The sequence below is a fragment of the Papio anubis genome, chromosome 2 (genome assembly GCF_008728515.1).
Source record: "Papio anubis isolate 15944 chromosome 2, Panubis1.0, whole genome shotgun sequence".
NCBI classification, from domain to species: Eukaryota; Metazoa; Chordata; class Mammalia; order Primates; family Cercopithecidae; genus Papio; species Papio anubis.
In genome coordinates this window covers 182620049-182634558 of record NC_044977.1, presented here as the reverse complement: position 1 = coordinate 182634558, position 14510 = coordinate 182620049, and the positions used below count along the sequence as shown (strand labels likewise).

Sequence of the window (14510 nt, the reverse complement as noted above, 5' to 3'; positions counted from 1 at the left end):
TCCCTATTTCCAGACTGCTTTCCTAGGAATTTGACATATGGTTAATATCAACCTGCTTTTCACACATAAAGATAGCTTTAATAATAGTGAACAGGTTTTAAGTCTTCTAGTCCACAAAGTGCTTTCACATGTATCAATTTAGTTGTCAGTAAATTCTATGATGTAGGTATTGTTATTTCTAACTCATTTTAAAGACACTTACATTGAGAGAAGGTAAATCAGTTGTCCAAGATCACTCGATCCACCAACCCTCTGACTCCTTGGCACGATCCTGCCTCTCTCCTGTCTCTTGCTGGTCTATAATTTGAGTTTGTTTGTTTGTGATGATCCACTTGCTGATGATCACCTGTGGCACTGTTGATGACCGTTAGGGGTACTGAACAAAGTTTTACTTTCTATGAATCCAGTGAGACAAAGTTCTTACTTCACCTTTGTTAGTTACTGGAGGTTTGAGCAAGTCAAACTAGGCAGCATGACCATGATTCTTCGGGCAATGAGGTAGTGCAAGCATTCTTGAGAAAAGCAGTAATGTGATGCCGGTTTGCTTCCAGAAGAGATATGGCGGCAGTGTGTTAAGTGGATGAGGAGATGGAGAGAGAGGGAAATGACATAATTTAGGAAGTTCTTGAAAGAATTCATATGAAATGTACTAAAGCCTGAACCAGGGTGGGAGCTGTGGGGAAAAGAAGTGGGTGCCGATGAGAGAGAAGCCACAAAAGTAGCACTGACACTGTGGTCATGGAAGGGATTTCTCGATAAAGGGGTCAGGTAGCTGAGGATGAGGTGCCATCTGCCCTCAGAGGAGAGAGAACACCAGCGAAGTGGCAAGTTTTATTGAGGGAGGAGACACTTTGTCTCACTGTAGATGTATTTAAGCATTTTGGCATCAAGAAGGCATGTGGGCAGCAAACTTTTGGCAGTCGATGTAATAGACTAGACCTCCGGAGAGCAGGGAGGCCTGCAGCAGCTTCGCAAGGTCCCTATACAGCAGGAAGCAAGGCAGTAAGACAGGGAAGAAGGAAAGTGCCTTGAAAGTTACTAATAACTGAGCACGACTGCATTTGAGTACTGGCTCATTTAAACTTGACAACACACCTATTAGATAGGTGTCTTTTTTCTGTCTTTTAAAATAAGAAAATAGATACTCAGAAGGTATTCCTTGAAATATCCTTACAAACATAAATATTAGGATAATCTCAGGCACAGTGATATAGTTCTTTCAGGTCAACAGAGTCAGGTTCGTTCATCGTCCTTCATCAGTTTTAATTATATGTGATTCTTGGCACTTCTCTTTATGACACTGGAAATGGGGGGATGGTGTCTGGATCTTAGATTGCAAAGGATCTGGTACAGGCTGAAGTGGATATGAGCCCTTTAAACCACAATCTTGCTGTGACAACAGAAACATACTTCCCTGACTGGAGGCAGGAGTGTTATGCACATGCGTGTACATTGTATGTATGGGCCTTCCTATGTTTATTTATCGTAATGTTGTTGAGGCAGGGACTGCAGGGTTGCCATACGCTTCTGCATTTTCTTCCCAAGGTATGCGTAACATGTGATAGAATGATACCTGCTTTGTTTCTGTGGTTGAACAATCAGACAGTGTTTGATAAGCTACGGAGAAAACACTTTAACAGGATTTAGCCATATATTTCTCTTCACTCTATCCTTAATAATTGGGTCACAGTGTAGACACACACACACACACACACACACACACACACACACACCCCTGCCTGTTTCCCAGACATATACAAAGGACTGCCCTATTTTATACTACCGGCCCAGTTCTGTCATTTTACGATGTGGTATCCACTGTGGCTGCACAACCAAGAGGACCATTCTAAAATAGGTCAGTGGAGCATTCCCTGTTACGGCAGCTGAATGATAGTGCAGGATGCACATTTTCCAACTGGCCTCCCTCTTCTTTGTGTTTATAGCTGCAGATGTCCTATTCCTGTGGATTCCTAGCCTTTACACACAGAAGTAAGAATGAGTCAAAAGGCAGGCAGCCTCTCAACTTTGTCATGGCTTGGTCTGAACTTTAGGCAGGAAGGCAGGAAGGCAGGAATCAGCAATATCACAGGCGGGAAAAGGCTTTGCAGCTTCAAGTAAAGAAAACTCTTAAGTGCATCCAGGATTCATTGCTGTGTCTACTTTCTCTCCACCCCAAGCTTCACTCAAACTCCACCTCAGATAATTTCTCCTCCTTTCCTTCTGACCTGGGCAATACTTTTATTTCTTCCTGGATGGAGCAGAGATAAAATACGTGAAACACAACAGGTCTCAGAAGAACATGAAAATATGTATTCAGAATATATGTGCTGTGAGATTACTGAATAGTATCAATTTGGTGACCTCTAGGGAATGACTAAAAATATAACAAAAGACCACCTTAAATGATCAGACATTCTCCCTTTTCTGGTCTATTATTTAGACACTGAAAATATGTTCCTGTGTACCACTTCTTTCTGCTAAGGTATGATCTGAAAAGGCTCCTAAAACACAAGTCTCTTTTTAGGGGCAGGAAAAACATTACTGTCCTGAAAGATCATCTCTGCACAGTGGTTCGAGAAATCACCAAAGCACTTGCAAACACTATGGGCTGTAATTTGAGAGAGACAGCCTCTTTCCTTTGGCTGACTTAAAAAATATTCCCCCCTCCCTGAATTTGATCATTTAAGACTTCAGTTAGTTACTATTAATAGTAAAATAAACAGTTTACAGGAAGGAAGGTCTGTATTTTTTTTCTTACACTGATAAGATAGAGGCAGTGTCTGACAACTTGGCAAATTTTTATTTTCTGGAAAGTTGTATGCATATGAAGACGTTCTCTTGCCACTTAGTCCCTTTCTCATTCTTAATAGTCATGAGATGTTTAAGGATGGGGTGGAGAGGGGAGATAGTGTCCATGTCTTTCTAAGATTAGCATATATAGAAAAACAGACTTAGAGAAATATGTAGCAGTATTATGACCAAAGTCATTGAAATGAACTAGAATCTAACAGTTCCTTTGGCTTCCCAACTTCCACAAACTGGTACCCAAAACAGAGTTCAGACATCCTCCCATTAGCAATTTGGCTTTAGGACATTCCAGTTTGACCACCTGGATAGAGGTCTGGGTGGGATGGCCTTGGAAGGCCAGGGAGAGCACCAGGAGGCTTGTTGAGCCCACCTTGTCCACCTATAACTGAAGAGTCAGTCATGGAAGGAGGCCCCACAGGCCTTTGGCTTATAGTGGCAGGGGCTCCTCCTTTCTGCCACTTTCTAGGTAATGTCTATCCCCTTTCCTTTGTTACCTCTCAGTCTCTCACTTGAATTTATGATGATGCCACTTTCTAGGTAATGTCTATTCCCCTTTCCTTTGTTACCTCTCAGTCTCTCACTTGAATTTATGAATTGGTGTTCCCAGATATCAGTATAGGGCCCCTCACACAGTTGGTGCTTAGTCCATGTGTGATGGATAAATGATTATTGGAGTTAACTGCAATTCTACCTTCTTAATTCTCAGCATTTTGCTTTATGTATCATAAAAATGATCATAACTGTATTTCTGATGATAATATTTCTTGCTGGTTGAACACTCATTCACTCACTCAACAAATTCATGTTGGCCAACTATTAGGTGCTGGGCTTAGTACTAAGGACACTCCAGAGAACACAGCACATCATGGTGTCTGCCCTCTGGAATTTATGTTGTCACATTTGCCATGTGCCAGTTTATGTGACTGTATTACACAATCTGTCTCCTTTACCCCTTTAGACAATGCCATAAGGAAAGATATGCCTTGAAAAGTTATACTGTGTTAAACAAAAGGCAATTATAAACAGCATCTGCTTTTGGTTGGCAATAAAATACAAGAGAATCGGATAGTATGATAAAGGAATCTAAAGAAGAAATTTTAAAAATATGCTGAAATGATGTGTGGGGTATAGGGAAGCAAAAAAAAATTTCACAATCCAAATCCTTCATAGAGGCAGTGAAGGACAGACCTGATACTGCAGCTGATTTAATTGCTAACATAAAGCAGCAGTGCCCGAGTCTTTAGGTTTTATAGACTAATATAAAAGGCAAGAATGTGCTAGTAACTTCAGTGAGAGCAAAGCAGACAGGGGAACAATGCTAAAGAGCGGATCTACGTAAAGCCACCAGAAAGCCCTGAGTTGACCTCTGCTCACCAATCTGCCCCCACCTGCAAGAGACTCATTAGCTAAACTAGGGGAATCCATGGCAATTTACTCCCTTATGTATTTGCTACTCACATTTTCTTCTTGAAAAAATATTACTGAAAATAAACTTTGAGCAACTGAGAAACAAAACAAAAATAAGAGCTTAAGAGAAGGGAAGTTAAGTATAGCTAGAAGAGAAGATTTGAAATGTTCCCAACACAAAGAAATGATGAATGTTTGAAGTGATGGATAACTTAAATATCCTGATTTGATCATTAAACACTGCATGCATGCATCAAAATAACACACATAACTCCTAAATAGGTATAATTATTATGTACCAATGAAAAGGAAAGAAAAGAAGAAAAAGAACTGGGAAGTTATGTAGTAATAGAATAGAATGGTGGTGAGTATTGAAACCGGTTAAAGCTAGAAATATCTAACAAGATGTATAAATCTTGTTATAAAATTTGTATATATCTTAAGATTTATTCTCAATCAAAAGTATGAATTATAAAACACTGAAATAATAAAAACCTGGATTGATTTTTAAAATCTGGATTAATTTGCAAAAACAGGAAGTAGAAATACTGTTGCTAGGGAGGTGGGAGTTGAGATGAAAAGTTTGGTAAATTTGTCTGGAATCACAGAGGAACAAAATACTATATTTATTTTTACTTTTTAATAATTTGAGAGATGTAGAATAAATAATGTGTTTGAAAATCCCAGAGGTAATTATTAGTAGAACATATTATATATCTGCCAACAGATGAGTAGCTATTAAAAAGAAAGAACATAGAAACCACATGTGAAATACTGTACACATACACAAAATGGAAGGAAACACAAGCTAGAAAGCATGTAAATCATAAGACAGAGGGAAAGCCAAATATTTCACTCATGACGAGAAATGCAAATCTTCTTGTTTGTGAATAAAAATTCAGGTTGGGCAAAAAAGAAATCTAAAAACAAATTATGTTTATTTTCAAAAGAAGCACTTAGAGAACACGACAAAAAAGGTTGAGTGTAAATGTAGATAAAGGCCTATCAAGCAAACATAAAAAAAAAACTAAGGTGGAAATATTATTATTAAAGTGGAATTAATGACAGAAGCTTTAAATGGGATGGGATGCCACTGACCGGGTGCAGTGGTTCACACCTGTAATCCCAGAACTTTGGGAGGCCAAGGTAGGTGGATCACCTGAGTTCAGGAGCTCAAAACCAGCCTGGTCAACATAGTGAAACCCCATCTCTACTAAAAATACAAAAGTTAGCCAGCCATGGTGCAGGCACCTGTAATCCCAGCTGCTCAGGAGGCTGAGGCAGGAAGGAAGGAAACACAAGCCAGAATAGCTTGAACCTGGGAGGCGGAGGTTGCAGTGAGCCAAGATTGCGCCGAGGCACTCTAGCCTGAGCGACAGAGCGAGACTCTGGATAGGATACCATTTTATTTGGGTATGGATATAATTCACAGTGAAGATATCCCTGTTATGACCTTCATGCACCAAGTATCTTTGCATTAAAATATGCAACACAAAGGAGAAATGAAGAGAAAGATGACAGATGAGGGAAGAGGGTCTCTGTGTCAGGCTGCCTTTTGGGCAGGCTGGAGCCTTGATATACTTGGGAGTGACTTTTAGAAAAATCAGAAAATTTTTCCATGTTGTTCTATTTTTGTTTAAATTTGCTTCCATTGCTGTTGTTTTTATTTGAAGGCAAACTGTTTTTTCCCCATTTACTAACAACTGTTTTAAAGACACTCACTGTGTGCCAGGTGTATGCTGTATAGCTGCAATGGGAATAGGCACATAAATTACAGCTGGCTGTATCTTCGAGGCGCTTACCAAAGTCTACACTGTCAATAACATGGAAATTCAGAGAAAGTAAGTGATCACCATGGAATTGGATAAAGCATTTTAATTGGGTCTTGATAGATGTAGGACTGGATTGATGGAGAGAGAGAGTAGGAAGAAAGGACATTCAGGTGTTTCAGTAGGAAGAGCCAAATGCTGGGGAACTAAAAATGGGCCCAGAGAATAGTATTAGGACCTTCCATGGATACGTGAATATTTGTGGGAGAGCAATGGGAAATACGATCACAAGAGCAGACCTCCTCACTTCCTCTTGTCCTGTCTTCTCTTTCGATGGCAGCTCAAGGATTTTTTAAGATGACATGCAATGCTCCAGAGCACAACAGTATCCCCTAACGAGTATCACTTCCATTTCTGTGTGAGACTCTAGGATATGTCCTCCTTGAAGTCTACCAGCATCAATTTTTGCTCAATCTTTGCTGGAAGGATTGTGGTTTAGTGTTTCATTTAAGTAATTTTCAATGAGCGATTTCTTAAAATACACAGTACTTGGCAGCAGGCATAAAATTTCAGAAAAATAATAGCAGACGCTAACTTAAAAGTATGTTGTGCTTTTTTTAGCTGAAAGGTGCTGTGTACAAGCCGTATATCCATGTGTGCCATTTATACTTAATAATCTCTGTGAGAACACTGGATGGACCCTATATTGAAGTCTTAACAACTCTTTAATGAATCTGCCCTTGCGAGAGTTAGAAATTCTCTCTGAATTATGTATATTAAAGAGATACATGCCAAACTGTGTTCAATAGCAGCCAAATGGAATTACAGAAAAGTAGCTGTTGCTAGAGAACTCCTTAGTTACAATCCATTTGCCCCACTGCCTCCGTTCTCCACTGAGAACACCTGGATTGTTTTCAGGATGGCAGGATTTCAAAATGCTAATGTGTGCTGTGAATATCCAAAGGGGGTACACCAGACAGCATTTGCCAAGCACATAGTTTATCCTCTCCTCAAATCCACAGAGCCTACATCAATATTCTTTCTTTATTTTATTTTTTTTAAGAGATGAAGTCTCACTCTGTTACCCAGGCTGGAGTACAGTGATGTGATCATAGCTCATTGTAGCCTCAAACTCCTGGGCTCAAGTGATCCTTCTTCCTTAGCCTCCTGAGTAGCTGAGACTACAGGTGTGTGCTACTATGACTGGCCAACTTTATTCTATTTAATTTTATTCATTTTATTTTATTTTTTTAGAGACTGGGTCAGAAGTGGGGGAGTTCACTGCTTTGCCCAGGCTAGTCTTAAGCTCCTAGCCTCAAGCTATCCTCTTATCTTACCTTTCCCAGTAGCTGAGATTACAGGTGCAAGCCACTGTGCCCATTGGAGGCTACTTTTGAAACTGCTTTAAGAAACTGCTCTTTTTAGTGTCTTGAACTCTGCCTCACAGTATCATCTGTCATTTTGCAAGTGAGGCTCCAAGTGAGTTTAAACGTTCTTCCAGATGAGATCTTTTCAACTATTTTAAGATAATAGCTTTCAAAGTCTTTTCCAGGCCAAACATTGCCACCTCTTGCAAACATTCCTTATCTGCTGGGTCATCATCTCCTTAGCATGATTATGTTCCAGCTTTACTTATTTTCACTTAAAATTCTGTGACCAGGCTGGGTGCAGTGGCTCATGCCTGTAATTCAAGCACTTTGGGAGGCCGAGGTGGACAGATCACTTGAGGTCAGGAGTTCAAGACCAGCCTGGCCAACATGCGAAACCCCATCTCTACTACAAATACAAAAATTAGCTGGGGACAGTGGCACCTGCCTGTAATCCCAGTTACTTGGGAGGCTGAGGCAGGAGAATTGCTTGAACCTAGGAGATGGAGGTTGCGGTGAGCTGAGATCGTGTCATTGCACTCCAGCCTGGGCGACAGAGCAAGACTCCATCTCCAAAAAAAAAAAAAAAAAAATCTGTGACCACAATCAGTAGAATTCTCTCAAGTGGGCCGAACGTGCAAAGAGAGAAATGAACTATTTGCATCTGTTGGACCAGACATTACACCGCATTTTTTGTCCTCTAGTAGTAAAGAAGCAGCTAAGTTCTGGACACCCGAGATTAATAATTGCATTGGACAAACCACTGAGTTCTGGGTGCTGCATTTTAATATGGAAACATACTATGGCTCAAAGGAGAGTATCTATGTGAAACATTAAAAATGAAAGTTTTAGAGAGAATTTGTATTTTATTATTTACAAAGTGTACAGCTCCTAAAACAACTTCAATTAAGTGATGGACAGAACCTTAGAGATGCAATTCCATTCTAAGAATTCACAGAGTTGACATTTATTTTTTAATATTTCCCTTGATCTTTGTTTGGCCTTTCTTGCCAAGAGACAACTTCATTGATGAGCAAACATTGATTTGTCTTTTTAGTTCAATGTCTGTATGTATATGTGTGTGTGTATGTGTGTGTGTGTGTGTGTGGTGTGTATACATATATATTTTTTCCATTCAAGGTTTGGTTAATGGCTTGTGGCTTTGTCGAGCAATGGGATGAGGTCAGAATAGGTCAGAAAACAACTTAGTTGTCAAATAACAGCACAGCAGGAAGGCCTGGGACTCAGTGTAATGTAGTATTTTCTCATGTTATATTATTCATTATAATGGCAATATAATGTTTTAGGTACAGCAATTGCAAGGTTCATCTGCATTTTAAATTTGTTCCTAGTGGATTATGCTTCATCTTGTAGCATCAAAGTATGTTTATAGATATAGTGGAGCCTTGTCCTGATCTTATTTCCCATTCTAGTGCTGTGAGTGTTGGCAGCCAATGACTCACAGATGCCCCCCTTTTTCTTTCCAGGGGGCTGTCCTTGGCCAAGTGGCATGCTCCTTGCCTGGAATGCCGCACTCTCACTACTTCCTGGGGGCAGGCATGGCTAGTGACTGAGGAACAGAAATGTACAAAGCCTAGTCCTTTGTCTGAAGGTGGGACCACTCGGTGGAATTAGTCTGAAGCAGATTCCAGGTGAGACCACACCCTTGCTTAGCTACTCCCCCCGCCTCTCCTGCTTCTTTGACTCTCCTTCTGCTGAGCGCACTCCCCACAACAAATCTCTTTCGTAAGATGCCCCATCTCAGGCCCTGCTTCTAGGGATGCTTTCCTAAGCCATTACCATTATTATTTCCCTCAATGGATGCTAGTTATGAAAGTGAATGATTCTTTGTGCAGCAACTGTATAAAGAAACTTGAAATTTTAGGCAATGAAATACATTTTTCGAAATATCTGTTTAGAAAATATGACTCGGTTTAATATGCTGTGTCTTCTAAGTGAATTTGAATTAAAAACATTTAGTTAATTTAAAAATAGTTTTCAAAACAAATAGTTTATCTGGCAATAAACAGAATGGAGTCCCTCAGAAACATCTCCTTATTTGATGAAGTAGACCCATGCATTGAGTTAGTTATATTAATAGTACATGTTGACTTGTCGAAGTCTTTGAAATTTCAATGAGATGCAGATTATCACACAGATTTAATGCTTTCCTGAAATGAGTCATTGTAGACAGTTAATTCAATGTAAGATAGAATGCCATAAATGGAATACATTTAGGTGATACACAGTGAAGCTGAGTTCTCCCACCCCTAACCATCATTGTCAAGGCCTAAGAGTGGATCTGCTTGGTAGAAGAAGTGTGTTCCTCTAGCCAAGTACAAGAGACAGCTCAGAATTCTCTTAGACTAAGACTCAGTATTGAGTCCCAGTGACTCAAAGGCACGGGCATTCAGCGTTGAGGCTGACAGACACACCTAACTGCCTATTTCATGTCTTCGTGAAAAGCTGGGTTGATCATCTTTGGCTTGCTTATGTGACCAAAGTTTCAGGGAAAGGATAGCTAAAGAGGTGATCATAAAGGGTATCAATGTGTTGAAGGCAAGGTTAGGTTAGCTGGAGGGCATGCCATGGTGCCTGCTAAACACAACAAGTCTGAGAACCTGGTAAATAGCAATTTCAGGTGTCAAGTTCAAGGGCAAAGGCCTAGCTGGCAATAAGAAGCTAAGGAAATTAGAAATGGATGGGCAGTGAATGAGGCTGGGGTCTTGGTCTACTTTTATTGATCAGGGATTTTATGGCAAAGGTGAGGACTTTCCATCTTCAAGGCACAGCTGTCAGGAAGGCACAAATGTGAGTCCTTATAAACTGAACTGTGAGTGTACATGAAGGATGTCAGGTTCATTTTATTTTTAAAGAAGTATCTGTCAGTTGGAAAAAGCGCAGATGAGGTTTGATTCTTCTTGGCTATCATTATACAACCTTTGGTTCCCAGTTGAAAGGAAAAAACAAACAATTTTAATATCTTTTCTGAGATGTCATTCTAAGGTGATAACAGCAGGTGGTCTTTCCCTAAAATCTAGAATATGAGGATAACCTGTGGCTTGAAGGAAACAAATCTTTAGGTAATCCATGTGGAGACAGAAAGCTATATCTGAAGGGTCAAGAAAGAGAGAGAGGCAGATCAATTGTGCTCCATTATCAGATAATTAAAACACTCTATGTATTGTTTTAGGAAGTTACAGCATACACCAGCCCCTACTTATCTTCATTTCTCTTCCTCTTCTCACCTCCTTCCTTCTGCCTTTTCCTTCTCCCCCTTTTCCTTCTGCTCCATATCCCCTTGCTAAGCCCCTTTGTTCTTTCCTGAAGGGAGCCTAATATTGGTTTATTTTGTTTCTGTCCTTGAAAAGAGCAGTGAGACTTGTTGATTCTTTTTTCTTTCTTTATAAAGATAAAATGACAGCTGCAATGTAAATTTATTTCTGACGAGAGAAAAGTGCAGTGCAGTTCTCTTTAGCATAGGACTTTTTTTTAGTGATGTTCAAAATAGGGGCTTTCAAAATTGTTGTTGTACTTGAGGTGTACCTAGAATCCTCTTTAGGGTAACGACTATGACATTCCTCAGAGGTGAACTCATTTCCGTTACTCATTTTTAAAAACACATCCTCTGTCTTTTCACACTCATCACAATGAGATCTAAAATAGAGGCTCATCGTCACCTATTTAAGGGTTATTTATGAATAACACTGCCTTGAAAAGGCCCACTGGAAATTTGTGTGGAAATTGAAAGTGACACAGATTCAGAAGCCAGGCAGGCACAGAAACTAAGTTAGAGGCCGAAGTGTCTAAGTACTGTAAGCGTGAGACATGATGAGACCCTCCCACCACCCCCGGCCCAGCAGCCCCAAGCTGACAGTCAGATGCTAGGCATTAAGTCCATATGGAGATGTGAAGTGGAAGGGTGGGAGCTCCAAGACTTAGCAGACTCTACCAAACAAAACAAGATCAGTAATCCAGAGAGCATCCTAAATGGTAGATGAGATACTGAGCCCATTCTCCACCCCTCCCTGTATCCAAGCCCTTTGCCAGGTGGCTTGCAGTACTTGCTACTAGAGACAGCAGGTGGGGGCTAGGGGGTTGCCTCTGCCTTGACTATGGGTTTGGCCACATAACTTAATTCAGCTAATGAAATGCCAGTAGAAGTCACAGTGTGCCACCTCCGGCCCACGGCCTTAAGAGGCTTTGCATGCTCCCAATTGTCCTCGCCATGAGAAGTGCATGATGTGGCTAGCCCACTAGTTCAAGGAGAGGGCAGGAGATAAAGAGAAGAGAGAAGATGCAATAACAAAGCTGAGTCTGGATCAGCCAAACCTCAGCTGATTTGAAGATGCCTGAGTGAGGGTAAAACATGGCCATTTTTAAAGAACTTCTAAACTTTTCAGCACTTTAAAACTACTTTCTAGGGTGGCTTTTAGGCAACTTTCTGGTGGAAATCTTTGACTGATACAAGCACTGTTCCTAAGTGTCGCCATTTAAAAGGAGAAAATGAGTCAGAGTGACTAGAAAATAAGAACATGAGTACATAAAGGTTTTCTGAAAATGAGAACAAGCCTTGTGTGCGATTGTAAGAAGGATTAATATTACCTACCATTTTGAATATCCTACCCCTTAACTGAGCCTTGGTAAAGGGTGAGGAGAACTGCAGAACCCTGACTTCCAGGCCATATTGGATGTCACTGATATGACCATACACATATGACAGATATTGGCGTTTTCTTGGGAAGCAACAAGGATTCCAAGTCTCACTCGTTGCCTATATGCAGTGACGGGCTGATGCAGGTGTTCAAAGACCCAGACCTCTGGCTTCAATGCAAGAACATGCTAAAGGGCTTTAGGGATCTCCAGGGGATCAGCTGAAGTCCTGATTACAACTGTATCATAACCCAACTTCTCCCACTACCCAGTGCTGCTTCCCTTACCTTCTCACAAACACTGTTCCCCAAAGCACTCCTGAACGATCTTCCCGCATATAAATCTCTGAGGCCTAGCATCTGTCCGTAGGTACCTGGCCCCGTGGCACACCACTCTCACTCAGCTTTCCGGGCTGCTGGGATCTGGAGAAAGGGGTGGGAGAAGGCCTTACCCACTATCATGTGGTTGCAGACATCACAGAAAGTGGGCTTCTTGAAGATGTAATCCTGAAAGGCATGAGCCTTGCCGCCTGGATGCAGGCCAGCCCTGGCGGGTGTGGACGTCAGGCTTCCTGGAGCAGGGAGTGGGCTGGAGCTGGGGCTGATCTCAGCCACCATGTGTGCTTGCAGTTTCGTGTCTTCACTGTTGGTTCGCTGGAAGAAGTTGTCAGCACTTTTGCTCCGTAAACTCTTGGTCTTGAAAGAAAGTGATCGTTTTAGTTTCTGGAGCTGCAATGCAATGACAGAACAGTCTCTCTTACGATCAATGGATCAAGCAGACCGAGGCTCTGGGGGTAAGGTCTGCTGTGTGTGCTGCACAGTCCCCACGGACACCCTCAGCCTTGAGCAGGCTCATAAATGTCCCTGTGTGGGTGGGGTGATGGCAGTGCCTAGTAAAGAGGGAATTTCCCCTGCCCCTGCCACTAAGCCAGATGAGCAGAAAGAGGTCCCATTTTGCCCTTGCTTCTGCCCCTGCTCCTCCCCACCTGTCTCCTTAAAGTCCTACCAGTGTGCTGTCAAAGTGTCCCACCACATTGAGTTTTGACATAATTTGCCTTTTGAATTTGAATCATTGGAAATATTAAGTATACATACTCATGGACTCAAAGGCTACATATGTAAAGCTGGCCTTTCTCTCTTATGATCACTTAGCAGCCACCTGTCTGCACACAGCAAAGCAGAAGAGTCTATTGTCTGACTCAAAATCGATCTCGCTAAACTATCCACAGAGCACAAACCAGGAACTCTCAAGTCTGCTTGGTTCTGAAGCATATGGATAAGTAACCTGTGTGTGTGTGTAGGACATAGGACATATTGTATTATCCCTTTGACTTTCTCTGCTCTTCCTGCTGCCCTCCCTCTTGCTTTGGCCATGACAAACTAGACTATTTCTCCTTTGCCTCTGGGGCTTATGAAAAGGCACCAAAACAGGTTTGGAAAAGCACAAGATTCTGGCAGCTCTGGGTTTGAGTTTAATCTACCCCTCTATTCTGGATCCAGGAACTGGAGGATTCTGCACCCTGATGACAGCTTGTACCATGGTGCACCTTGCTCTGTCCATCCCCACAGTGGCCTTCTAAAAGTCTCTCCTGTTTACTCTGCTTTCTCATCACTAGTCCTTAGTACATAGTTTTTCTTTTCACCCAGCAACAGGTCACTTCACCTTTAAGGTGGTTTCTTTTTGTAATTGAATATCCATGGGAGTTCTTTCTGTTGCCTGGAATAAACATGTATGGCCCAAAGCTTCAGAAAAAAGATGCTCAGATATCAAACTAAAAAGCTTCTACACAGCAAAGGAAACTGGAAGAAGCTGTCAGCACTTTTGCTCCATAAACTCTTGGTCTTGAAAGAAAGTGATTGTTTTAGTTTCTGGAGCTGCAATGCAATGATGGACCAGTCTCTCTTATGATCAATGGATCATGCAGACCCAGGCTGCGGGGGTGAGATGTGCTGTGTGCACGGCACAATCCCCACTGACACAGAGTGAAGAGACAACCTATAGAATGGGAAAAAGCATTTGCACAATATGCATCAGACAGGAGATTAATATCTAGAATATACAAGAAACTTAAGCCTCTCAATGGCAAAAAAAAAAAAAAAACCCTCCAAACAATCCAATTTTAAAATGAGAAAATGATCTGAACAGACGTTTCTCAAAAGAAGACATACAAATGGCTGACAAATATATTTAAAAAGTTCAACATCACTAATCATCAGGGAAATGCAAATCAACACCACAGTGAAGCATCATCTCACCCCAGTTACAATGGCTATTATCAAAAAGACAAAAATGACAAATGCAGAGAAAAGGGAACTCATAGACACTGTTTGTGGGAATGCAAACTAGTGCAACCTCTATGAAGAACAGTATGGGGGTTCCTCAAAAAGCTACAAATGGAACTACCATGTGATTCAGCAATCCCACTGCTGGGAATTTGTCTAAATGAAAGGGAATCATTACACTGAGGAGACATCTGTCCCCCACCATGTTAATTGTAGCACTATTC

General features: G+C 41.3%; 1 protein-coding gene across 3 annotated transcripts in view; it reads right to left on the bottom strand.

The window, feature by feature from the left end:
* Window positions 1-14510, bottom strand: part of STAC (SH3 and cysteine rich domain) — a 161266-nt gene that overhangs the window by 86958 nt on the left and 59798 nt on the right. For 2 of the 3 annotated variants that reach the window (XM_017956025.2, XM_009201902.4), the window contains exon 2: window positions 12456-12732. In XM_017956025.2, the coding sequence (XP_017811514.1) occupies window positions 12456-12732 (277 nt within the window). The remainder of the gene's footprint in view (window positions 1-12455; window positions 12733-14510) is intronic. The other variant, XM_031663860.1, reaches the window with a different exon arrangement.